This window comes from Rosa rugosa, chromosome 5 (genome assembly GCF_958449725.1).
Source record: "Rosa rugosa chromosome 5, drRosRugo1.1, whole genome shotgun sequence".
NCBI lineage: Eukaryota > Viridiplantae > Streptophyta > Magnoliopsida > Rosales > Rosaceae > Rosa > Rosa rugosa.
In genome coordinates, this window is record NC_084824.1 from 31,634,171 (window position 1) to 31,659,306 (window position 25,136).

General features: G+C 38.4%; 1 protein-coding gene and 1 long non-coding RNA gene across 4 annotated transcripts; both read right to left on the reverse strand.

The window, feature by feature from the left end:
• Positions 1 to 515: 515 nt before the first annotated feature.
• LOC133712660 (biotin synthase, mitochondrial) lies at positions 516 to 6,261 on the reverse strand. The gene is made up of 7 exons (XM_062138769.1): positions 5,914 to 6,261; positions 5,596 to 5,775; positions 4,149 to 4,255; positions 3,679 to 3,884; positions 3,114 to 3,253; positions 2,240 to 2,564; positions 516 to 782 (listed from the first exon to the last, which is right to left on the reverse strand). The coding sequence occupies exons 1-6, from the start codon at positions 6,127 to 6,129 to the stop codon at positions 2,256 to 2,258; spliced, it is 1,158 nt and encodes a 385-aa protein (XP_061994753.1). The 5' UTR covers positions 6,130 to 6,261; the 3' UTR covers positions 516 to 782; positions 2,240 to 2,255.
• A 10,096-nt stretch (positions 6,262 to 16,357) lies between these two features.
• LOC133712173 (uncharacterized) lies at positions 16,358 to 20,494 on the reverse strand. 3 transcript variants are annotated; one of them, XR_009847215.1, is made up of 8 exons: positions 20,218 to 20,494; positions 19,976 to 20,140; positions 19,181 to 19,655; positions 18,686 to 18,813; positions 17,840 to 17,880; positions 17,277 to 17,333; positions 17,119 to 17,186; positions 16,358 to 17,003 (listed from the first exon to the last, which is right to left on the reverse strand). It is a non-coding gene; the product is annotated as an uncharacterized LOC133712173 (long non-coding RNA). The 3 variants fall into 3 exon arrangements; XR_009847214.1 differs by having other exon boundaries at positions 19,181 to 19,293; positions 19,969 to 20,140; XR_009847213.1 differs by having other exon boundaries at positions 19,181 to 20,140.
• Positions 20,495 to 25,136: the final 4,642 nt, after the last annotated feature.

A 25,136-nucleotide genomic window follows, 5' to 3' on the forward strand; every position in this document is an offset into this window, starting at 1 on the left:
GAGGTAGGACACATATTTGGCTTGAAACAGACTGCTCTTGTAATTCATTATTTCAAGCTCTCATCTAATTCTTGGAGGTTGTGGGTGGATTGGCTCAACTGTTTATAGTATGCTAGCAATATTCAGTTTCGGGTGAGTCATATATATAGAGAGAAATTCATTGGCGGACAAGCTCACCGATCATGGTGCTATTCTCACAAGGGTTCCATCTGGTGGACTTCACTGGTGCTAGGCATGCTTTGTATTGTTTTATTTCTCGGTTTTTCAGGGGCTTTAAGCCTCATCTTCTTGTACTTCCATTTGTATTTCGATCAAGGAATTGGCCTAGACCCCAAAAGAATGAAGATGAATATTTCCATTTATTACTGCCAATGTCTAGGAGATCAAAAATCCGAAATCCAACAAAGGTGGCTCAATTCAAATTGAATAGCACAAGTAATTCTGCAATCTGACATTCATATAGAAAGTCAACTGAAACCTACACATACAAGCACAAGCACAATGCCACAATGCAGTGTCTTGAACGCCTCCACAATTTGAATCAATTCAACAAAAATGAAGAGATTACACTGTCTAATCAATTATCAGGTAAAATACTTGATGGCCATTTTTATTCATTTTGCATTAAGGTCAGTACACTTAACAGAATGCAACACTCAGGTATCTGTAAAGAGACTAAAGATGTAAGGAAGGATTCACGGTTCAACTCTGAGTATTGCATTATCATCTCATTCAGAAAAAGTTCACAGTCTGACTAATGTTCCCTTCTGCCAATTTGAGACCTGAAAAAACACATATTACAGCAATAAAATCAGTTTTAATGGTAATTGACAATAAAACTATTATAAGTGAAACATATATCATACATTTTCATACTAACTATTGCATTATATAAATGAAAACATCAAAATTCACACAAAAGACTTATAGAGTGCTACGTATCAATGCAACGACATTTGGCATATTATGAGAAGAAATAGGTAAGCAATGGATCACTTTTTGAAAAGTACCATCACGGCAGCAGAAGTATCAGTGACAACATTATTAGAAATCAATAATCTGTAAGTAATGAAATGACAATGCTTTGAACCACAACACACCATGCAAGGACAATCTTAGGACCAAGAACAAATAAATTTCTACTCATATGGGTAAATAGTCTTGACTATGATTGAACTACACAAGTACAAGCACACATAAATTTCTACTCATATGGGTAAATAGTCTTGACTATGATTGTAGTGGTAAATAGTCTTGACTATGATTGAACTACACAAGTACAAGCACACATAAATTTCTACTCATATGGGTAAATAGTCTTGACTATGATTGAACTACACAAGTTTATATGGATGTTTTAGATTTACAAGGCAGTTAAAACTGGCAAAAGAAAGGGATAATCAGAGAAGGTGGACATGGGAAATAGGAAAATGAGGCTTGCATAAGAAGAAATTTACAGGGTCTGCCCAGATACCCGATTGAGTGTAATTTTTTGATCAAATTCTGTATGTCAAACATAAAAAAAACCCCAAGGAGTGCAACACAAATTGGTATTAACAGCCACTGTAGGTTCAAGAACAACTACAAACATGGTGTGCCGGGTTCCTTGCTATTTCTTTACAATCACCTTTTCGTTTTTAGTTGATAGATAATTTTTTCTTTACCATCTATTTCATATACAAAAATAATTGGCTCTAGACGTTACATATAAGCAATAAACATTACAAGGGTATGCATTAAATTATTGTCAGGAAAAAAAAAATTGCTTTTTTATAAAGGTCTGGCAGGTCAGATCAGAAAAGGTAAGTTGTGTGCCAAATTATTGTCATATGAGAAAAGTAGCTCCCGCAAGATATGAAGTAGAATTAGTTCTGTTCTATCAAATATAACAATTCATTGAATTCAGATAGCATTACAGACAAGTTATATAAACAAACACATCTAAACTAGAAACAATCATGCCCAAAAACAAAAAACAAAAGAATCAAAAACAATCCTAGAAACAACAATACTGAAAATGAAGTTGGTATCACAAGGAGGAAAATAAACAAACTATAAGAACCACATTAAATTTTTATGTAAAACAATGACCGCATCCTATAGGACAACCCATAGCTATAATATACCTCCTTTGTCACCAAAAACAGACTCCCTAAAATCCATGTCCCCTCTCCGAGCACAAATTTTCATATTTACTTATACCATTTAGAACAAGAGAAGAAGAGGGGGATAATCACACCTCTTTGTATATGATTTCAGGCTGAAACGGAAACAGCATCCTCACAAGCTTCTGCCTCGGATGCCTTTGCTGATTCATCAGAGAAACTTGGAGGTTTTGGAATTAGTCCAAGCACCTTGAACATAACTTGATCGGCATCAAAATCATTGTTAGGTGTGGTCAATAGTTTTTCACCAGTAAATATTGAATTTGCCCCAGCAAGAAAGCACAGTGCCTGCTCAGGCATTGAAAAACGAACTCTGCCAGCTGACAGTCTGACCATGGCTTTTGGCATGACTATACGTGCTGTGGCAATCATGCGTATCATCTCCCATATTTCAACTGGCTGCACAAATATGGAGCAATATAAATTCAGTTAAGCTGCTAAAATCTTGAAAGATTGGTAGCATATTTTGATACACATGCCCCACTGATGGATGGCTCTAGAAGTTTGAATGAAAGGAATATTTGAAGTATGAAAAGCTGAGTGCTAATGTAACATTTTGTAATGAACATACCTAAACACATTTTATCTACAACATCGAGTATTTCCCAATTTTGGAAAGGAACTCCGTAACAGAGTGAGTAAGAATTAAGACTATATATTGAGTGTCCTCTTCATCTTTGGGTTACAGGAGGTATACTAGCACAGTGCAATTGGAACTTTGTCCTTCTTTTCCATCGGCCATCTCTAAACTAGTTTATCATTATCATTCCCAATACTGGCTAAATTTTTCAAAACCAATTTTTAAAATTTCAACTCAATAGAGCTTTAAAACCCCCCACTTAAAAACAAACCTTGAACCACAAAGCATGCCAACAGCTCCATATAGCATGCAGTTACTGGTATAATCTATGCTTCTAAAAATTCACAGTTGAACACTTATACACCAACCTTTTGATCCTGAAGAGGTGTCCCTTTCACACTAATCAGCGCGTTTATGGGAACACTTTCTGGGTGAGATGGAAGTGTTGCTAATGTATGCAACAAACCAACTCGATCCTCCTCTGCTTCTCCGAGCCCTATTATTCCTCCTGTTTGAAAATAAAATGAAATAATTAAGTACATGTTACCATCCAAGTAAATATCTATATTCTATTTCAGTACAAAACTTGAAAATAATGATGACGACGATAAAGAAGCTTAGAATTGGCTGGAGAACACTTAGGGCAACACAAATGATTGTGCTTATGATGGGATTGGAACTGAAAGGGCATGATACTTTACTATTTTTTTTTTTTTCGGTCGTATGATATTTTGTATGCCTTAAGATATTATATACTTGAAAATGCTTTGTATTTTGACATCAAAAAATATATGCATGAGATTCTATTTAAAAGGGTGTGATTCTATCTATTAGAACTTAGAAGAATATAGAATCTACACATGCATTAGGTAGATAATTATGTACCTCTACAACAGTTGCATATGATTCTATTCAAAAATCAAATAAGATTACCTGAACACACACTAATTCCTGCATCCCTGACATACTTAATTGTTTCCAAGCGGTCATCATAAGTCCTTGTGGTAATGACATTGGGATAATATTCCCTTGAGGTGTCTAGATTGTGATTATAAGCTGTCAGGCCAGCTTCCTTAAGTTTTAACGCTTGCTGCTGTTCTATCATGCCTAAGGTGCAGCACACTTCCATTCCCAAATTCCTGGAATGTGAGACATCAAGGAAGTTGACTGTCAAAAACAAGAATACGTTGTCCAGTTCAATAACTTAAAGATAGTATGATTAATAATAACCAAATCATTTCTATGTACAGCAGCACAATGAAAATTGTGACCATCACAGTTCAAGGTGCGAATGGTCATCAAAGTTCACAACCACAGACGGCCATCAGAATCCACAGCCACTTGTTCTATACTAAATACAAAGCCTCTCCTTCCTACTACACAGCCACATGATGTATTATTACCTTATTTCTTTCACATATTCAAGGATCTGGTTGAAGTTTGTCTTTCTTCCTACTGTCTCCCTCCAGGCAGCACCCATGCAAAAGCGTGTGCTACCAGCCTCTTTTGCCTGCCAAAGAATGAATCATGTCCAAATGGTCAGGACATCATTGATTCTAGAGTATTAATTTACTTATTTAATTGCAGAAAACTAGAAATGGCTATTACACTAATTTCATAGGTGTAAAAAATCAAATGGAGCTTGGACAACTTCAGCCAATTTAACAATATTAACTTGGCAAGGTCAAAGATTGTTTCTTTCTACAAAATATATTCCACTAGTACCCAAATAGCACAATTTCTGCACGTGTGAAACTTAAATGAGAGGTCCATATGATTATTTATGTTTAAACCAACAAATAAGAAAAAGCAGAAGATGGTGCTATCCGGAATTCTAATATATGGTAAACCTCACAACGACAAGTGATTTGTAAAATGGTCATAGAAGGTATGTACTGCAGATTATCGGGTTCATGCAGCATAATGATCCCAAGAGACGTATAAGTTTCAGGCTAAGAACACGTCTCATTTAACAAAACATTGCAGTAGTAGTGGTAGTGGCACGGGGGGAAACATCTTTGATTCAAAACTCGGATGATCGTGAGCAACAACAATCAAGGAAGAAAAACCATATTGAAAAAAGAAAGAAGATATTCATGATTCAGCTGTAACAGAATTCACAAGGTTATACTAGAGTGGGTAAACTAAAGCATTTTGACCCAACCAGAGATGCTGCAGAACACTCTATATTGATTACAACCCAAATGCAATAGTCTAAAACTGAGTTAGTATCAGTACAACACTCTAATACTCACAATTAAAATTTTAGTTTATCCCATTTAAGGACAAGTGTACATAAATACAAAATTTAGGACCCTAAAAGCACTTGCTTGGATTGTTAACCAGGACACCTCGTAGCTGAATTGATTCAATAACCAAAATTCCCTTTATGATCAATTGTTTAAGAGCTAAATTTTTCTGAATTTGACATCAGCTTTCCTTTAAATTACATCATTTATTATTCGGGCAATACTATACTATAATCTTAAAGAAAACTTTTGGACTTTGTAAGTGCTACTTTGACACATCTCCACAAACTTTACACAATCTTTACACACAGTAGATAAAGCAACCACCCAGTGTTAAATATTAGAAAGTTTTGAAGATGACGTTTTAATCCGTCGCCTGAAATTGCATCAACAGTCCATCAACTTGTGCTATAAGCCTGAAATTTCCTATTCAATGGGGAGACATGCCTATACTAGAACAAGTATTCGGTCAAACAAAACACAATCTTACAATAACACATTTAGAACAAGCGATCCGATTGCGAGCACGATACATTGTAATTGCTCATGGATAACACTGTAAGCTGACAAAACGCAAAGTCACAGGACAAAGAAGTTAAACCTTTTTAGCTGCTTTCATTACATCGTCCTTAGTCATAAGCTTTTGTGCCTTGAGTCCGGTATCGTATCTAGAGGACTGAGGGCAGTAGGAGCAATCCTCACTACAGCCACCAGTCTTGATAGAGAGGAGAGTGCACTGTTGCACTTCTCTAAAATTATGCGTATGTCTGTGAACCTGAGCCTGGAAACGCAACAAACACAAAATCAGAACAAACCAGATTTGTGAGTCATAGTCATAAGGTTTTGAGCAAGAAAAGACCACAGAGAGAGGTAGAGGTAGAGGTAGAGGTAGAGGTAGGAGGAAGCAGAAAGGACTTACTCCATGGAAGAGGAGATCGAGAACAGGAGAGTCGTAGACGGCTCTGATCTCGTCACGAGTCCAGTCATTTCGGGGGCCTTGCAGGACGGTTCTCTCTGCTTCAATTGCAGCTGCTGATGAAGATAGAGAGGAGTAGAATGCCGCCGCCGCCGACGCCGACGACGACGACGAGGGTCTGAGGCCTTGGCGCAGAATGTACCTAATGGAGAACATCATCTATGTTCAAGTAATTTCGGGGAATTGGAAAAGTCAGAGAGGAAGAGGAAGAGAGGGGGTGGGCGGAGAAAGAGAGAGAGATAGAGAGGGAAAACAAGAAGCCAAGCTTAGCTGGGAGCTAAATATAAAAGGAGTGTGGCAAGTAGCCAGGAAGTAGGTACATTTATTTAGAAGTTTGTTGTGCGTTGTTCTCTTGTTTCTTTCTTGACGTCACAATACATTAGCTGCCATTTCTCATTCTTTCTTTGTTTTTTTTTTTTTTTTTTTTTGCTAGTGAATAGTGATACAAGTTTATTATCAGGACTTGGTTGTGACCGTGTAAAATACATCTGGACTCAGTAGGGGTGGGCCAAAAAGCCTGAAAAATGAGCTCCTACCGGCCGGTTCGGTCTAGATTTTTTTTTAAAAAAAATTGACAAATCGGGTTTGAATAGTGTTAGACAAGGTTCGGTCTCAGTTCTAAATTTTAAAAAGAAAAAACTCGATGGGCCCAATTTTAAGCATGCGAGTCGCAGCGATTATAGAAACAACATAGTTGCTTTGCGTCAAAGTGGTCGTGGCGGCAGAAGTGGTGTTCAGGTCACGACCTATCAACATGACAGCCTTAAACTCGGCCTCGAAGTAGAGAAACACGTGGATGATCTTCCTTAAACTCGGCCTTAAAAATTTTTTTTTTTTTTTTTTTAGGCCTATTTGTGCTTGAAAACCTGGAAAATCGGTCCAAAAGATTTCGATCTTGGTTTAATTCGGTCTCAGCTTATGGATAACACGATTTGGGCCCAGTCTGAAAAGTTCGAGCTCAGTCTCGGACTTTGCAAATTGACATATTAGCCCAGCCCGTCCATGCCGAGCCCTAAGGAGTAACCTAACTTGAGGAGGCCAGTAATTTAAAATATGGCTAATTTAATTTTACCTCTCTGATCTTTACACCTTAAATCCGTTGTGCCTCTGCACTTATAATTTCGTCACATATACCCCTGTACTCTTCAATTTAACAAATCTTATCCAATTATTAGTTTTTCAGTTAATTATTTTATAAATTGAAAACATGACACTATTGAGCTTCCTTCTAGAATGGTAGTTCACTGACGTGGAGTGCAAAAGTATATCGTATGTGAAGAGAATTTCAAAATATATAACATAATGTTTGGCAAAAAGGTTAAGGGTTGGACAAAATTGATTGAAATTGGTAAGTATATGGGCAACCATGATGAAATTAAAAGTGTAGGGGCACAAATGATCTAGAGTATAAAAGTCAGGGAGGTAAAATGAAAATTTTCCTATAAAATACCAGTGTTCTAAAAATCTCTCTGGGCTGCTGCCTAAGCCCCCCACCTAGGCATGTAGGGTTTAAGAAAAATATTTAAAAGAAATCTTGCGCATTGCCTTAGTGGCGACAACTGATCCCTGTTCATCGAGGTTTCAGCCCACAACAGCCAGGGCCTAGTCTAGTCAGTCACTGGACACTGAGAGAGGGTGGATCCGTCGACAGAGACTTGGTCAATGATAGCAACGATATATTTTTCTTTAGTCTCTCATTGACATAAGTTAAATGAAATTTGCAGGCGGAAGATGACATTGGCTTACCTAAGTAGATACTTGATCTTCTTTTTTTTTTTTTTTTTTTTTTTTTTTTTTTTTGAATAAAGGGCTGGTGCGGCTGCCCTCAAGCCTTGATTAGTGAAACTGTCGAATACAAGGGGGGGACATTGAGCCTAAACCCCTGATTACAATAAGCATCTAGAGTATTTTCCGAAATAATATCAGAAATCTCTACAGGAGACTTGTATTCTAACAAGCACCAACTAGCAAAGAGTGCACAATTAGCTACTCCATTTTCTTTAACATAGCAGTGACATTGTGGAAAGATAACTCGATATGTAACCCGATTACAACATAGCATAAATACCCGCTTTAGCACAGCTTTCCTACTATGTTGCCGCCGAAAAAAAGATCCGACGACACTTAGTCTTACCCTGCCACTAGGCGGTAGCGACCATTTGACAAAGCAAGAAAACCGCCGCCTACCTAGAGCAGACAAGGCACATTGAGTGCATTCCCAGGCACAAGACCCGACTATTCCTCCACAACAAGTGTAGAGATTTATTTCACGCCAAAGACGCGACATAATTAAACAGCTGCTGCAAATAAAGCTAGCAACATAAATAACATAGACAGCCCAGACCGGGCCCAAAAAGGGCCAAGCCCAAGCAATAACAATCCAGGGGGAAGGAAACCCACAACTTGACAATCGGGCCTGACCCAACTCCACCACAGCCACCGTCGGACCCTGCACAGCGCCGCCCCGCCGCCTTTTCCAGAACTCCGTCAAAGATATGTCATCTCCGACACGCGTAGAAGGACTTCCATCCCAGATCGGAGCCCAGCCCGAAGAAGCGCCATCTTCGTCGCACCACGGAGGATCCCAGTGGGAGCACTCCAACCCGGATCGGGATCAGATGACCCAACCCAGATCGAGTCGCTCCGAGCCCCCTGCCACGCCGCCGAATCTTCTCATAGTTTTGCCAAGTACTACTTCCTTTATATGCTATTCAACTTTTACCTAAGAAAACTAAGAATGTTTGGTTCTAACTAATTTCATTTGCCTATGCATTTGACATCAATCTAATGTTTTTACACATCCTATATATACAATTCACACACACGCGCGCGCGCACACACACACACACAGAGGCTCAGCTCATTATAGTATATATCTCACACACATATAGTAGTGATGGATCCTTTTTTTTTGCCATTTTAAGAGATCGCTTATTTGACCAACTTTTTTTTTTATCACAAATTGGGATCTCAACCGTTCAATTCTTAGTTCTATATGAGTAGATCACTTCTTTAAATTTTCAGCCAAATTAATGATCGTGAAAGTATCGAACTAGATTAAATCAATGGATGAATCAAATTTGTCTAACCTGAACTGTTCATGCTTATAATTGTAAATCACAATTATAAATATCGTAACGATCATCAATTTTGGCTGAAAAATTTGCAAAGTGATCTCCTCATATAGACCTAAAAACTAAACAGTCGAGATCTTAATATGTGATCGAAAACTTGGTCTAATAAACGATCTCTTAAAATGACAAAAAAATGGATCCCTCATTATTAATTAAGCAAACTTCCTTCTAAGATGGTTAAATTTTTGAACTACCCATACTACCCTTCTTTAATAAAAATATTTAATATATATATATAGGATAGTATAGTAAATTTGAAAAATAAAAAACAAAGTCTATTATCATTTTGTCTAGTGGCATAAGTCTCCCCTTTATAAGTGGGAGGTCGTGAGTTTGACTTACAATATACTAGTTGTTGATATGAGTTGTTTATTTGATCAAAATAAAAAAAAATAAAAAAAAATCAAGAAAGAGGAAAACGTGTCCAATTGCCATTGCAATTTTTACCTGAAAATTGCAGTATTTTTGCGGGCCAACTTTAAATTATTATCTAAATAATTTTATGGCTAATATCAGTTTTACACTATTGTAATAAATAGTATTGTTCTTGTAAATTAATAAACAAAGGGTGTTTGGCTCCAATTTTGTTGCAGCTGGTCAACAGTCTCTTTTCTGCGCGGGCGTGCCAGCACCGTTCGGGTGCGGTCGTCGGGGGTGTCCCTTGACCTGACTTCTTTCAAGCAATTGTGGACGAGGAGAGCACCAACCTCGTCGTGGGATTCTTTGTGCCTCGTGGCGAGGACTTTTGCTAAGCTTCTTGAAAATCACAATCGATACTCGATGTTGTAGATCAAGCAGAGCGAGAACCACTGGGAAGTGAGGAGAACTTGCTAAAGCGTGACTTTAGCTTGGCTGGGTTGCTAGGGCGTTACCCTTGCTTGGCTGGTTCTGTAACCGTTGTGGTCGCGGCACTACCGTCGGCTCCCGAGGAGACTAGGACCGAAGTACGTTGACAGAGGGTTTGGTGGTACTGAAAGTCGGCTTCTGAGAAGACTAGGACTAGGAGTGTGATCACCGCTAAGAGAAAGAGAAGGAGAGGAGTTGCTCTTAGAGAGGTTGCTCTAGAGAGAACTTAGATCATCTTAGAGATGTTTTGATGTTGTGTTGTGAATGTCTCCTGGTGTCGGTGTTTGGTCGTGGTACTACAATCGGCTCTCGAGGAGACTAGGACCGAAGTACGTTGACAGAGGGTTTAGTGGCACTGAAAGTCGGCTTCTGAGAAGACTAGGACTAGGAGTGTGATCACCGCTAAGAGAAAGAGAAGGAGAGGAGTTGCTCTTAGAGAGGTTTGCTCTAGAGAGAACTTAGATCATCTTAGAGATGTTGTTGTTGTATGTGAATGGGTCTGTGTTCTTTTAGAATGAGAGGAGAAGGTGTTTATATAGGGAAGAAAAAGAAGAGTGAAATGATGAGTGGAAGAAAAATAATGAAAGTGGAGTATGAAAGTGATTTGTAAAATATGGAAAAGATAGAGAAATGATGAAATGAAAGCAAGGCATGAAGGTGCAAAAACATGGAAGTGATGATGATCTATTAAAGAGATTGTAGTAGAAAAATATATCCAAGGAAAAAAAGAAAAGCATCTAGCTTTCTTCATGTGGGTAGGAAACATGAACATGTGAATATTGAGCTGGTTTTATGTCAGTTTCTGCCCCTTTATTCCTTCAATTATTTCTCCAATAAGACTTCAGATTGAGCCTTCGACTTCTGCATAAAAAATGTTCCACTATGAGTGTAGATCATCCTGACAAATTCTCAGAGCTTTATTCCATGCGGTTGGGCTGGAAATGCTGCTGGACCTCTTACAGGTCCAGTTTTCCAGTTTTGCTTCTGTAGAAAATTGGACTGATTGTTTGAAGGCCTTACACTCAAAACAATCTCTGGCACTCTTCATAAGAAATTATCCTTGGGCTGTCTAGAATGGATCTGTAGAGTTTCAGCTCATTTCAAGTTCATTTGGTCAGTCTGCCGCCCCTCCTTCCTTGTTTAGCTCGGTTTCTCCTAACCGAAGTAGGAAAATGTGCTAAAGTTGACTTTTCATGTTTCCATGCTTCCATGCTTCCATAGTAGGCTTTATTTAGCCTCTAAATATATATTTCGAACTTGTCGACAATATATAGCTTGAGCCACTGACATTGGCTCAATTTCTCCAAGACACGCCTTGTCAGGCCAAAATGCTTATTTTGGGTCCAAACATTGCCCCCCAGACCTCGAAGTCAAAGGTCCTCGTCTTGACTAAAGAGGTCTTGAATCAACACTGCTCTTATTGGCTTGACTGAAATTACTTGAACAGTGGCCTCTCTCCCTCTTAATTATACATAGTATACATATATTAATCGCCAGTCTTCCTTCGCGAACCATCCTTTGCGAGGCCATGTAATTAAAACCACTTCGCTGCCAACAATTCGTAACCCAGCTTTCGCCACAATTATTGGCAAAAATATTGATTTGACCTCCTCCACTGCTAATACCATACTAGGCATATTAAATGCCTCTTGTATATGTGCCCAGACCAATACCAATGGCCTCTTAAGTATATTAGCAAGTTCCAGCCACTATTAGGCAAGAACACAATTTTTTGCATCCTCCGCGACGCACAAATTTGAAACTCTTTTTGTAATTTTGTATTTTTTTTTTTTTTAAATTTTAATAAGACATTGTGAATCAAGGTTTAGACATGCGGCCCAAGTATAGTCGCCTAGACACAAATTTTCTTTCAAATCTTTTGGGCAACCTTACTGAAATGGCCAGATGGGGGAGGGCGAACAAGAGAGGCAGAATCCATTTTGGCATGAGCTACTCCCACATAGTGGTTTAGGCCCATTTGCACGCACTTCTGGATTCAAGAACCTGTCATGAACGTTGTCCCCTTTCTAGACACCATTTCACATAGGCTATACTTAATAAGATGAGAAATGTCATAAGTGTGAAAACAGTTCAACAAGTGTTAATAAAAGCCGCCCTTAACCTTAAGGGACCTGAACTAGGCACCAATAAGGAGTTTAGGCCAATATTAACAAAAGAGACTTCACCTATTCCGTTATGATTCACAACCCCTTTACCAAATTCAACTTCATTTTTTTTTTTTTTTAATGAAAAGAAAAATAGAAACGAAAAATTAACAAAAAATTAAAAGCAAAGAAAGAAAGAAGCTAGCAACACTATGTTTGGCTAACCTCTAGAAGACCACGGGGGAGGTCATCTATGCTTCATTCCAAGCTCCGATGTATCAAAATTTGTAGGGTAAAAATCCCTCCTGTGAGAGCTCATAGGAAAAGAACAAAGACACTTCTCGTTGAAGAATTTGGAGGAATTTGGCTCGTGAGAGGGGTAATCTTGCCCCCCAAGTATCTTTGTTGGTTGACGAAGCATGATCTTCAATTGCAATTGAGGAGATGAAGATGAGTATAGATCGGCTTTGTTACCAACTACCATATCATAGAACATGGTGTCTTCAGGATTAGCCACAGATTGGCCATTATAGACGACCACTTGCTGGTCTGAATTCTCCATATCAAGAGCTTCACTTGCTGGATAATTGTAAACAAGAGTTAACTTGTATTGATGATACTCAAATTTACAGTTGCGAAGGACAACTTGGCCACTAGAATAATTGTTCTGGCCATTCATGCAACGTGGGTTGTAGATGTGCCCTCCACATATATCAAAGCCACCGCTTGGCCTTGAAGAATATATGAAGAACTTCAAGTTGAATTGATTAATAAAGCCACAAATTGGCTTCTGTAGACCACAACTTAATTGATAATTAAGTTGGCTCTGATTTTGATCACCTTCACCAAGACGTCCAGTAGCAGAGTCACAATTAAAATGATCATGAACTTGCTTCTTTTGATCAAAGGGATGATCATGGGCCATATCTTGCCCCCCATGCATCTGATCAGTAGCCACATATTTGGCTTGATCAGTGGAGAAATCAGATATTTGTTCAGAGACAATTGTATTTTCAGAAGAACAATCTTGTTGATGACCTTTTCCATGCACAGCCTCTGTGTAAGGCTGTGACTCACCAGTGAGACCCTTAGGTTGATTGCCACCTATAGGCAAGTTAGTCTCAGAAACGACTTCTTCGCGAGCAGGTTCTTGACGTTCCAATTCGCCTTGTGTTTGTTGTGCCCCCAACTCGAGCTTTGTGACCGAAATCGTGAACTCATCGGGCCGTCGATGGTCCTCCGCGAGGGCTTTTCTCAGATTCTCATGGTATGCGGTAGAATTCTTTTGAAGGATATCAAGCCGCTCTTCTATGCTCGCATTCTCTGGAATGGGAATGGGCACATAGCCTTCTATCGTAGCCATGACTTCAGGAATTTCTTTTGGTAAAGATTTTCCTCTGGCATCCCAATGATGGTGAACATAAAAAGACTCTGGCATCCTCTTTTCTGCGCGGGCATGCCAGCACCGTTCGGGTGCGGTCGTCGGGGGTGTCCCTTGACCTGACTTCTTTCAAGCAATTGTGGACGAGGAGAGCACCAACCTCGTCGTGGGATTCTTTGTGCCTCGTGGCGAGGACTTTTGCTGAGCTTCTTGAAAATCACAATCGATACTCGATGTTGTAGATCAAGCAGAGCGAGAACCACTGGGAAGTGAGGAGAACTTGCTAAAGCGTGACTTTAGCTTGGCTGGGTTGCTAGGGCGTTACCCTTGCTTGGCTGGTTCGGTAACCGTTGTGGTCGCGGCACTACCGTCGGCTCCCGAGGAGACTAGGACCGAAGTACGTTGACAGAGGGTTTGGTGGCACTGAAAGTCGGCTTCTGAGAAGACTAGGACTAGGAGTGTGATCACCGCTAAGAGAAAGAGAAGGAGAGGAGTTGCTCTTAGAGAGGTTGCTCTAGAGAGAACTTAGATCATCTTAGAGATGTTTTGATGTTGTGTTGTGAATGTCTCCTGGTGTCGGTGTTTGGTCGTGGTACTACAATCGGCTCTCGAGGAGACTAGGACCGAAGTACGTTGACAGAGGGTTTAGTGGCACTGAAAGTCGGCTTCTGAGAAGACTAGGACTAGGAGTGTGATCACCGCTAAGAGAAAGAGAAGGAGAGGAGTTGCTCTTAGAGAGGTTTGCTCTAGAGAGAACTTAGATCATCTTAGAGATGTTGTTGTTGTATGTGAATGGGTCTGTGTTCTTTTAGAATGAGAGGAGAAGGTGTTTATATAGGGAAGAAAAAGAAGAGTGAAATGATGAGTGGAAGAAAAATAATGAAAGTGGAGTATGAAAGTGATTTGTAAAATATGGAAAAGATAGAGAAATGATGAAATGAAAGCAAGGCATGAAGGTGCAAAAACATGGAAGTGATGATGATCTATTAAAGAGATTGTAGTAGAAAAATATATCCAAGGAAAAAAAGAAAAGCATCTAGCTTTCTTCATGTGGGTAGGAAACATGAACATGTGAATATTGAGCTGGTTTTAGGTCAGTTTCTGCCCCTTTATTCCTTCAATTATTTCTCCAACAAGACTTCAGATTGAGCCTTCGACTTCTGCATAAAAAATGTTCCACTTTGAGTGTAGATCATCCTGACAAATTTTCAGAGCTTTATTCCATGCGGTTGGGCTGGAAATGCTGCTGGACCTCTTACAGGTCCAGTTTTCCAGTTTTGCTTCTGTAGAAAATTGGACTGATTGTTTGAAGGCCTTCCACTCAAAACAATCTCTGGCACTCTTCATAAGAAATTATCCTTGGGCTGTCTAGAATGGATCTGCAGAGTTTCAGCTCATTTCAAGTTCATTTGGTCAGTCTGCCGCCCCTCCTTCCTTGTTTAGCTCGGTTTCTCCTAGCCGAAGTAGGAAAATGTGCTAAAGTTGACTTTTCATGTTTCCATGCTTCCATGCTTCCATAGTAGGCTTTATTTAGCCTCTAAATATATATTTCGAACTTGTCGACAATATATAGCTTGAGCCACTGACATTGGCTCAATTTCTCCAAGACACGCCTTGTCAGGCCAAAATGCTTATTTTGGGTCCGAACAAAGGGTATAGCATGACTTTCAAAAATTTAACTGGACGCTATTGATTTGCCTAATAAATAAGATATACAATAATATATATATATATATATATATATATATATATATATATATATATATATATATATATATATATACGAAAATGTTCTGAAGAGGACGTCCGCACTGTTGCTAAAGTGCGGACGTCGCCGCTGCAGCTCGGCTCGGGGTTCGACAGAGCGGCGGGGCTTGGCGGACGGACGGAGCGGTCTACAGTTGGTGGAGTCGCAGGCGACAGGGTTGCAGCTCGCTGCAGAAAACCTACAGTTGCAGGTAGGGTTGCTGCCCATAACCTGCAACCCCGACCTCCTCCGACCTCGAACGCTGCCCAGAATCGTCCGGGATGCCTCCGGCCTCCCTCCCTAAAGCCGCGCGCCGCCTGGAACGCCTCAGCTGCGTCGACGTCCGCACTTTAGCGAAGTGCGGACGTCCTCTTCAGAACCTGACTATATATATATATATATATATATATATATATATATATAACGACCCTTTCTAATTATTCATGTGTGTGTGAGATATATACTATAACGAGCCGAGCCTATAGAGCCTATATATACATGTGTGTGTGTGTAAATTATATATATAGGATGTGTAAAAGAATTAGATTGATGTCAAATGCTACGCAAATTATATTCCTGTAAGTCAGGACCACCAGGCCTGAGTTTGAGGCGAAGTTGCAGCAGTTTTAGGTTCATAACCTATTTTATTATCATACTGCTGTGTGCAATATGCTCCTAGCGAGCGTTTACATTTGTATTTCATTTCTCTCGAGTTTTGTAAACACTTGAAGATGTCACTATGCCAATAAAGCCTTCAGACGATAGATCTGATATGTAAATTATATGTTGTCTATCCAGCTGCCGTCTCTTACGGCATCAGACAACAGATATCATCCGTCGTCTGTCCTCATTCAGACAACAGAAGTTTCACAAGGCTCTGTCGTCTGAACAACCCAACACTGAAGGATTTGGGACTTTCTGTCGTTAATAATCACATACAACGACAGATTAATGTTGTTCAAATGAACTACAAACTACAGTTTTAATAAAACTGCTGTTGTCTGACATGTAATAAGAACACATTTATATGTTGTCTGAAGTTACCAAAATAAAGGCTTGTTTAACAATCCTGAATGAATTTGTAAAGACATTTGATTGTTGTTTGAAATTCACTTAAACTGGGTAAATTAAACTAGGTAAATTATGCCTCATTTGTCGTCTAATTAGTTTTAAGAATTTATTTGTATGTCTTTTGTCTTGTATTTCAACCACTGTTTTAAGTATTTATGTTGTCTGATAGACAATATAACTATATGAAATCATGTACTTATGTAGTTTGATTGAGGTCAGAAACTCACTCTTATGTTGTTTGAAGCACATTTGAAATATAGATAACTTGTTACTTCTGTTGTTTGATATAACAAGAAACAACAGATTTTGGTACAATTTAGTTGTTCATTTTCATGTTGAGCCAACATATGTTGTAATCTTGCGTTGGTTGTTAACCATATGGACATCATTCATTTTGGAACAATACAAAAGGCTTGTTATATATATATCATAAAAGTCAAAAAGCTTGAAGCCAATTCAGAACCTAATTTAAGAAAACACCAAGCAAAACTAGACTACTTCTAACCCAAAAGCAAATAATTATAGAGTAATATTACTCCAATGCAGTATGTTTGCAGCTAGCTGTGCCACTTCTTATCACTTGATATCCTTCGTACCATTGTGAAAAAGATAAATGTTGGGTCAGTGACAGCTCTTTGTAGTAGGCAAAGACCAAAGCTGCATCAGCATTCATCCTCTCTCCCACAAAGTTGCAACGCTTTCATTAGCTACCTTCCTCAACGGTTTCAAAGATCGCAAAGAACACAAATCTGCATAACAAAGAGCAATCCAAAATCTATCATACTCTTACAAATCTTCATGCTATAAATAATCTTACTAAGCAGGCATTAATCAAGTTTAACCAAAAGAGCTATAAATATATACATGTATGCATATTCCATAAGTGCTTTTGTTACTCTAACTTCTACAGTTTCTCCTTGCTCAGTCACATCCTACACAAACAATAAGTTTTTTTTGTGAAAAATCACAGATTTAGAAAGCTAGAAGTAGAAAAATGTAATAGAACAAATGCATTTACTCACCAATTTTACTCCCTTATATGATTCCATGAAAAGCCAGGTTCATTTGGTGACATCCCTCTGCAACGTTACAAAAACCATCTTATATGGAGTCACATTCAACCACCCAGAACATGGACCCAACAAAAGCCATCTAGAAACCAGGTTCTATTATCTATTCTTGATCTTTTATGATTGCAGTAATGAATATTCTTTTTCTTTTTTTTGTTTTTTGAAACGGGTGTAGTAATGAATATTTAAATGCCCAGAAACGATTTCTAGTCTAAAAAGCATACGAGATACAGGTGATTAGTCAGTGGCATTTAATTATCTTCAATTCACAAATTTAAATGGTTTCAATGTTGTCATTTTTCTTGGATTTAACAAGTAATAAACAACATGACCCTTGACGCCATACAGATCAAACACAATAACTTTGATGCTAAAGCAGTAAACTATCACAAGTTTATAACAGAAGGCTAAGCTTGTAGGTTTTGGTAAATTAGTTTTATCCTAGAAATTCAAATGACCATAATTGTAACGTAGTTATTAGCATTTCACGACCATGTTGGATTATAGAAAAGTACCTGAAGTGTGATGGCTAATTTATCTTGAACTATCCAAGTTCCTGGACAGTTGACAGAGTTTACAAAGTCAATAACATACGAAACACTATCGTGTAGATTGACAAAATAGTGAAATACTAGACGCACGTTTTGCACTACAAATGAAAACTATGATGAGTCAAAGAGATGTCGCATATTTGGGACTTCTTCAAGTGTTTCCAGTTCAGTCAATGACAAATAATGTATAGCTATAACATAAATTTACCTGCTTGAGTAACTAACAAGAGAAGACAAAAATATCATAGCACCAGGTAAACAAATTATGGCCCTGGAAACTTAACTTTCCTTGTGATGGGTAACATCCATGCACTCAATTTAATATTCTTAAACTCAAACCAAAAGAATATAGTAGAAAAAGAAAATGTTGAGAGTATAAAGTCAGATATGAGAAAATGGGACTTCGACTCATAACAAAGGTAGACTATGCTTGGAATCTAATAGAATCGTCTTAATACTTTTAATAGTATATAAGTTCAAATTGTCAGAGTATAACAAGAGAAAAGGAGTGAACCTGAGAGAGCACAGAACATTCTAAAATGCAATGTATTAAGGTTCAATTTGAAATGACAATCAAGAATTTCAATTAATACTAATAGTGGAGTGGAGCACCAATAACCTATACAAAGTTATACAATGCCTTCTTAGAGGAGGATTTGACAAAGCAGCACAAATATTTTCCTATATTTTATTTCTCACTGGTCATTGTGGTAAATGCAATATCTTATATATTCTCTAAGTTTTCCATGCAAAGTAAAAGAAACAAAGGCAACTGAACATCTTATAAAGCAGCATTTAGCAACTTATCACCTTTGCAAGGCCACCAAGTAGGATCACAGACTTTTGCCTCTTTAGACCCATTAGTCCTGTGTATGTAGCTTCTACATTTGTTGCCTTGTTGTCATCAACCCAAGTTACCCCATGGATATCCTTGCATACTGCATAACAACACTAAACCGGTGAAAATATATAAATTTGAGCCACAGGCAAAGTTAAAGGTTTGCTAACAATCATTGATGTTACGATTTCAGTCCGAAGAGTAGGAACAAAGAAAAAAAATCACCAAGCTGAACATAAATTCATATAGAAAACAAGTATCTTTCTCTTCTCTTTTTTGTCGTTTCCTGAAGTAAACGACGTTGCCAAATGTGAGAAATTTCATTTTTGATAATGGAGACAAGTAGAAAATTAAACATCCAGAGTCCCAGACCTACAAACAACTTCCATACTGTACCTGAAAGGAACTCATCTAGAAGTACATTCTGACATAACAGTTAGTAAAAAGCAAACAATGCCAGAGATTACCTTAAATGATTTCATCTGAGTGTTAACTGTTTGCTTGGCAAACTTAGCTGCCTTCACTCCCAACTTTATTGGAATGAGATCCTTTCGAGCAGCTTGGTCAAGGGATTGCAGAACTATATAATTCAAATGATGCAAGTTAATCTCAGGATTTGACTAAATGGAAAGCAAACCTAGTCTACCTAATCTTGATTTCAAGTAATTTAGGCCACTTTAGGATAAATAAGAGAAGAGCAAATGATTAAGGCCCCACTTGATTTCAAGCCAATTCATTCACTGTATTATGAACACAGTTTGCAAATATTAAATGAAAGAGCAAAGGATTGGTTCTATAGACCAGCGCCTAGAGTTATAGTTTTTAAGTTTTAATTGAATAGTTTATAGTTTGAAAATTGTACCTCATAAAGGTGAGATAAGAGAGTGCCGGTGGTCTTTTGGGCAACCAAACAACAAACCGTAAACAGTAATGTCCCAAAACCTAAATTAAAATGAAACCCCAAAAATGAAAATGAAACGCATTCATCAAAAGCTAAATTACAAACAATCTTGAACCAACACTCAACCCAAATTTTATCAAACAATAAAGAAGACTTGGAAAACAACCGATTCAGAGAAACCCATGGACAATCTTACCTGAATGAGATGAGAAGATATTGTCCCAACAAAGTCTAATTTTTCAATTTGGGGATGACTAATTAGAAACAAAATAAAAAATCGAAAATTGAAAACAGAACCCAAGCTTGAAATTCAACGATTTGAAGAAAGGAGGTAAGAAGTTGAGTGAAACAGACCCGGTACCGAAGTTGAGAGCATCATTCAGATTCAGAGGGTGTGGGTGTGGGTGTGGGTGTGTGCCTACACATTCCAGAGACATTCCCTGCATCTCCCTCTTCAGAACAACGCAAACGCCCATTACCAAACCCATTTATTGCTCTCCTGAATCCCAAATCTTAGCTATCTCTCCTGAAATCCCAAATGTTAGATATCCACAATGTTACAAATATTCTGGAGAAAGGAAAAGAAGAAGAAAAACACAATACCTAATTGAGGGTTTTTGAAACCCTACAATTTTCACTTCAAATTTGATCTGGGGAGGCTTCGCGTTAACGTGTTTAAACCCCGACCCAATCACAAGAAGGACGAATTGAAATGGAGAATCTGCAGAGAAGCTAATGATAAAAAGTTCGGGGTAGGGGAGTGAGAGACTTTGGGGAAAAGTGGGTGAGATGAGAGTAGGACTAGATCTGTGAGGTCCCTTTTGTTTTTTATCTTTCATGACGTTTACGAGATGTTGCTGCTGGGTTTGTTGCTGCTGGGTCGAGATAGAGCTAGGCGCGAGAGAATGTGTTTTTGATGTTTTGAGTTTTTGAAAGTTGCTAGGGCATCAATTTGATAAGTTTACGTTGTAACAAAAATAGTTTTTGGACACACAATGAGAAGTAATTTCCCTGTTTCACTCTGACAACATAAATTTGTTGTCCAATTGAAAGTTAGAATTTCTTGGTTTATTCATACAACAGTTATCTGTTGTCTGAAATTTTTCAAAGCTGGAAAAAATTGTTAGGGAATTTAATCCCTCCGCCACGCAAGGACTAGAAATAGAGATAGAAAAAAGAAATAACCAAGCCAAGAAGACAACAAGATTTAACGAGGTTCGGCCAACAAGATTTCAACATGTCGTTTGAAATGTGTTGTCTGAAGACATTATTGGCATAGTGTGTAATATGCGACTCGAGTGATTGAGTCTTTATTGACATTATGTTTTTGGTTATGTTGTTGCTCAGATTAAATTGAAAAAGCTTCTATCAATTTCAGGCATTTGGTTAAGTTATCCCGTTTTGGATTCGAATTTCTTTATTTGAAATTCGGGGCGTGACAGAAAAATTCTCCGAAAATTCACACGAACTCGTCGCGTCACGTATTGTCTTATAGAGTCCTCATATCTCAAATCGAAGATTTCAGCTTTGAAAAAATTTAGAATAATATTCCCTAGCACCTTAATAACCATTCTGATTGTAAAAATAATTTCTGAAGAATCGCACCTTAGCTCACTAAATATTTCTAGGGCTCACACTAGCCCCAACAAAGTATTACTACTCCTACTTACATACACTGGCTTTATAATCAAATTAAACGCCAAAATATAATCTAGAGTAAAAGGGATAGAGTTGGCTTAGTGGTTTACCAGTTGGACACTAAGCTCACGTCTTGGTGGTGATGGTGATACCCTCTGTTGAGTAAAAATTGCACACAGTGAGCGTAAATGTCACCCAAATAATTTAACTGAGGAGAGAGCTGACCTCAGTTTCGTTTTCGATGTGAAACTGGTATGCCTCATTCTGATGCTTTCAGACCTCTTTGAGAGGCTGACTTTGAGTGGCGCGTGGCGCTTCAAAGCGTGTTCTGGCCTGAGGGTTGGCTTGCAGCGTTCCCGGGGTCACGCTTGCTTAGTCATTACGACAATGGGAAGTGGACTATAGTCGGTGCTTGTCACGCCCTGAATTTGAATAAAGGAATTCCAAATCCGAAACGCGAGAACAAACAATCACAAGAAGACTCTTAGAAAATTTTTCATTTAAACTAAGCAACAAACAAACTAAACTCACAATGTCAACACCGACTCGTTCTCTAGAGTCAAATATCACATCACCAAGTGTTTACAAATTAAACCGAATAATAATTCAATAAGTAAACGCACCCTCCACACTCACAACACAGCGGAAGACTAGAACCAAGATACCATACTACGTCCAAGCTACGACAGCAACAAAACCTCAGCTTCGATGATGATTACACTGACTTGCACAATAACCCCTACACCATGGAATAGTGCACCGGGATTGCAAACAACAAACCCTGTAAGCTTTTTAAGCCCGTATGAGTAAACTCAATTAAAGTGACTCACGTCACGCATGCTTATAATTTCTCAACTTGTGAGATGAATTAAAGCAACAATATTTAATTCCACAAAATACATGCTTTCACCATCTTAGCCTAACAAAAACAATATGCAATTATTACAACAAAAACGTCAGGTTCAAATTAATCAATAACATGCTCAATAATTTCAACCCAACTAAAAACCCACATGATCTGTCTCTCAATTCATTTTATCATATTTCCCACAATCTCCAATTATACAAATAACTCTCAATATTTTAAACATTTTACGTCCCCACAATCTATCAGATCACCATTCCTGTGCCTTAACGGCACAACCAGGAAATCATACTCATTTCCCAATCACTACAGATCACAACCCACAACTATACCCACAATAAGAATTAAGCAAAACCAGTAATCCCTGCATAGAAACTTAGTTCAGGAGATCACATTAAAACAAATAATAAAACCATTGTAATCCCTGCATAAAATTTAGTTCAGGGAATTACATTAAAACAATCAATTCAGAAACAGTAATCCCTGCATAGAATTTAGTTCAGGAGATTACCAAGAAAACAAATAATACAATAATAGAAATAAATAGAAATATTTACTAAAAACATCCATTAATAACGCCAACCACCACACAACTCATCACACAAATCACCACACAACTCATCACACAAATCACCACACAGGTCACCACACAGGTCATCACACAGATCACCACAATTCATTTGAAATCAAGTCCCACATGGACGACAAAAGAAAGGACACCGACACTCTCTTAAACAAATATACCCATGGGCATACAATAACTCAAAGTTATTCCCCAAGCAGTATATTGTACTCAAAGGCATACAATAACACAAAGTTATTCCCTAAGCAGTACATTGTACTCAAAGGCATACAATAACTCAAAGTTATTCCCTAAGCAGTACATTGACAGACAACTAGAGCTCTAACTGAATCGTAATCTGTCACCTCGGCCGAGGTTCAGCCTTACGATAATACTTGTCTCGATCACCAATGTGATAAACGATATTCAACCTAACATTTGAAAGTCCACTTGACTCAAATACTTTCCTCAAGCAAAGCACACTTTTACACAATAATCAACACATCATGATAATTGTATGCTCGTAAGAGAAATGCTCGAAATAACAATTCAATCAACTCTCAATGATTACTTCAACAATATCCCACCATCCAATATATATATTCCACGTAAATATATATATATATATATATATATATATATATATATATATACGTAGTCATTCACGCAGGAATGACCACTAATACCAACTATAGTTTTATAAATTATACTTCTCGAAAATCATTTTATATCAAAACATTGTTTTAACTTACCCATGAACCGTTGTCGATCAAGTTCATATATTTTAAAACAAATAATTTGTTTCGATAAATACGATTTTTCATGCTAACAATTAAATATACTAAATTAAAACATAACTACTTTATCAACCGAAACACCGTGAGATTTACTCACCTCCAAATCCTGCTGCGTCTTCACACAAACCAAGACAAGCACAAATCGTCCAAACTCCGCTCACACAATTTTGTCAATCACCTAATCACATCAAGGTCACACTCAATACAACACAAATCACATAGTTCACAAAACACAATTACACGACGATCCAACAGTTGGATCCTCATCCGAGACCATCCAACAACCTCGGAACACTTCTACGATCAATAAAACAAAACTACAAGTCGATCGAACGGCCGAAACCTCACGGATCGAACATCGATCGAACCGAAAACCCTAAAACTTTAAAAATTCACAACTTGCTCATACGATTTCCAAAAATTACAAACTATATATCGAAATGCTCGTATCGACGAGTAGATCGAAATCAGGAACAGAAACTGTCCCTGGGGTGGCCGGAAGCCGCCGGAAAACACCACCACAGTGGAGGCGCCACCGCCCATCCAAAGTCAAAATTTGACAAAACTTCCAACACAAAATATCTTCATCTCAACTCCAATTACAACTTTCATAACTAGCACAAAGTCTGAATCGAAGTCATTTGGCCGGAATTTACCTCGAAATCTCTGAAACTCGATGAACCCTAGAATCACAATCTTCAAAATTCGACCTCCACACTTTGAATCGTTGCAAGCCGTCTTGGGTATAGACTCTACGTCTTCTGGGCTAGAAAAGCCCTCAAGGATTAAGAGCTATGGTGGCCGGAGGAGGGAGAACCCACGGGGGCGATTTCAACGTCGACAGCTCCACTTCTCTGCCTTGTACCGCCGTGTACGGTTCTTCCCACGACGAATCACCACCACAGACATGTAGAGGGGACTGAGGCGAGCAGGATTCCCTTTGGAATCGCGCCGATTGGTGGCCGGACGGTGAAGAAATCGGCCGACGAAGGGAGAGGGCGAAACTGGGTAGGGAGAGAGGAGAGAGAAAACTTTCCGAAAATGGAAAGTTGGTATTTTCTGAAATAATTTCCGGAAAAATCCCATATATACCAAAATGGAAACTTTTTCCGACGGCCATAACTTCTTCATACAAACTCCGATTTTCGCGTTCCACATGTCCACGAACTCGTATCGACGCGTTCTACAACTTTCGTGAAGGAAGTTCTCACAGAATCTAAACGTATAAAAAGTCAAACTTCGTAACCCCCTAAAACGTGCACTTCAAATAATTATTCGTCGGAAAATAATTCTACTCCACCCTCGAACCACGAAATCGTACAAACAAACACTATTAATCCCAGGAAACATTTAGGAATTAATAACAAATTTTCGAGGTCTTACATTCTACCCTCCTTAAAGAAATTTCGTCCCGAAATTTAAGCACACTACCCAACAATCAGGTAAGGCTAACTCGTTCTCAAATCTAGTCCACATCCTCCTGCAAGTAATGCACTCGTCATTAAGCCTCCACAAGATATTGAACAAGTGAATATCCCTCGATCCAAGTTGCTATGTAGTCCCGTCTGGAAAAACAAGCTGGTCATCCACAATGGCCGCATCAATACCCTTTCCGACAGTACCCCAATCAAACAACTGATACAGGTACAATACCGAGCAT

Bases quoted from the DNA above. Each gene is read 5' to 3' on its own strand.
- LOC133712660 (XM_062138769.1), bottom strand. From the start codon at position 6,129: ATGATGTTCTCCATTAGGTACATTCTGCGCCAAGGCCTCAGACCCTCG. The intron at 5,776-5,913 runs GTAAGTCCTTTC...TTGCGTTTCCAG, and splicing joins TCGATCTCCTCTTCCATGGA to GCTCAGGTTCACAGACATAC. The intron at 4,256-5,595 runs GTTTAACTTCTT...ATTCTTTGGCAG, and splicing joins TAATGAAAGCAGCTAAAAAG to GCAAAAGAGGCTGGTAGCAC.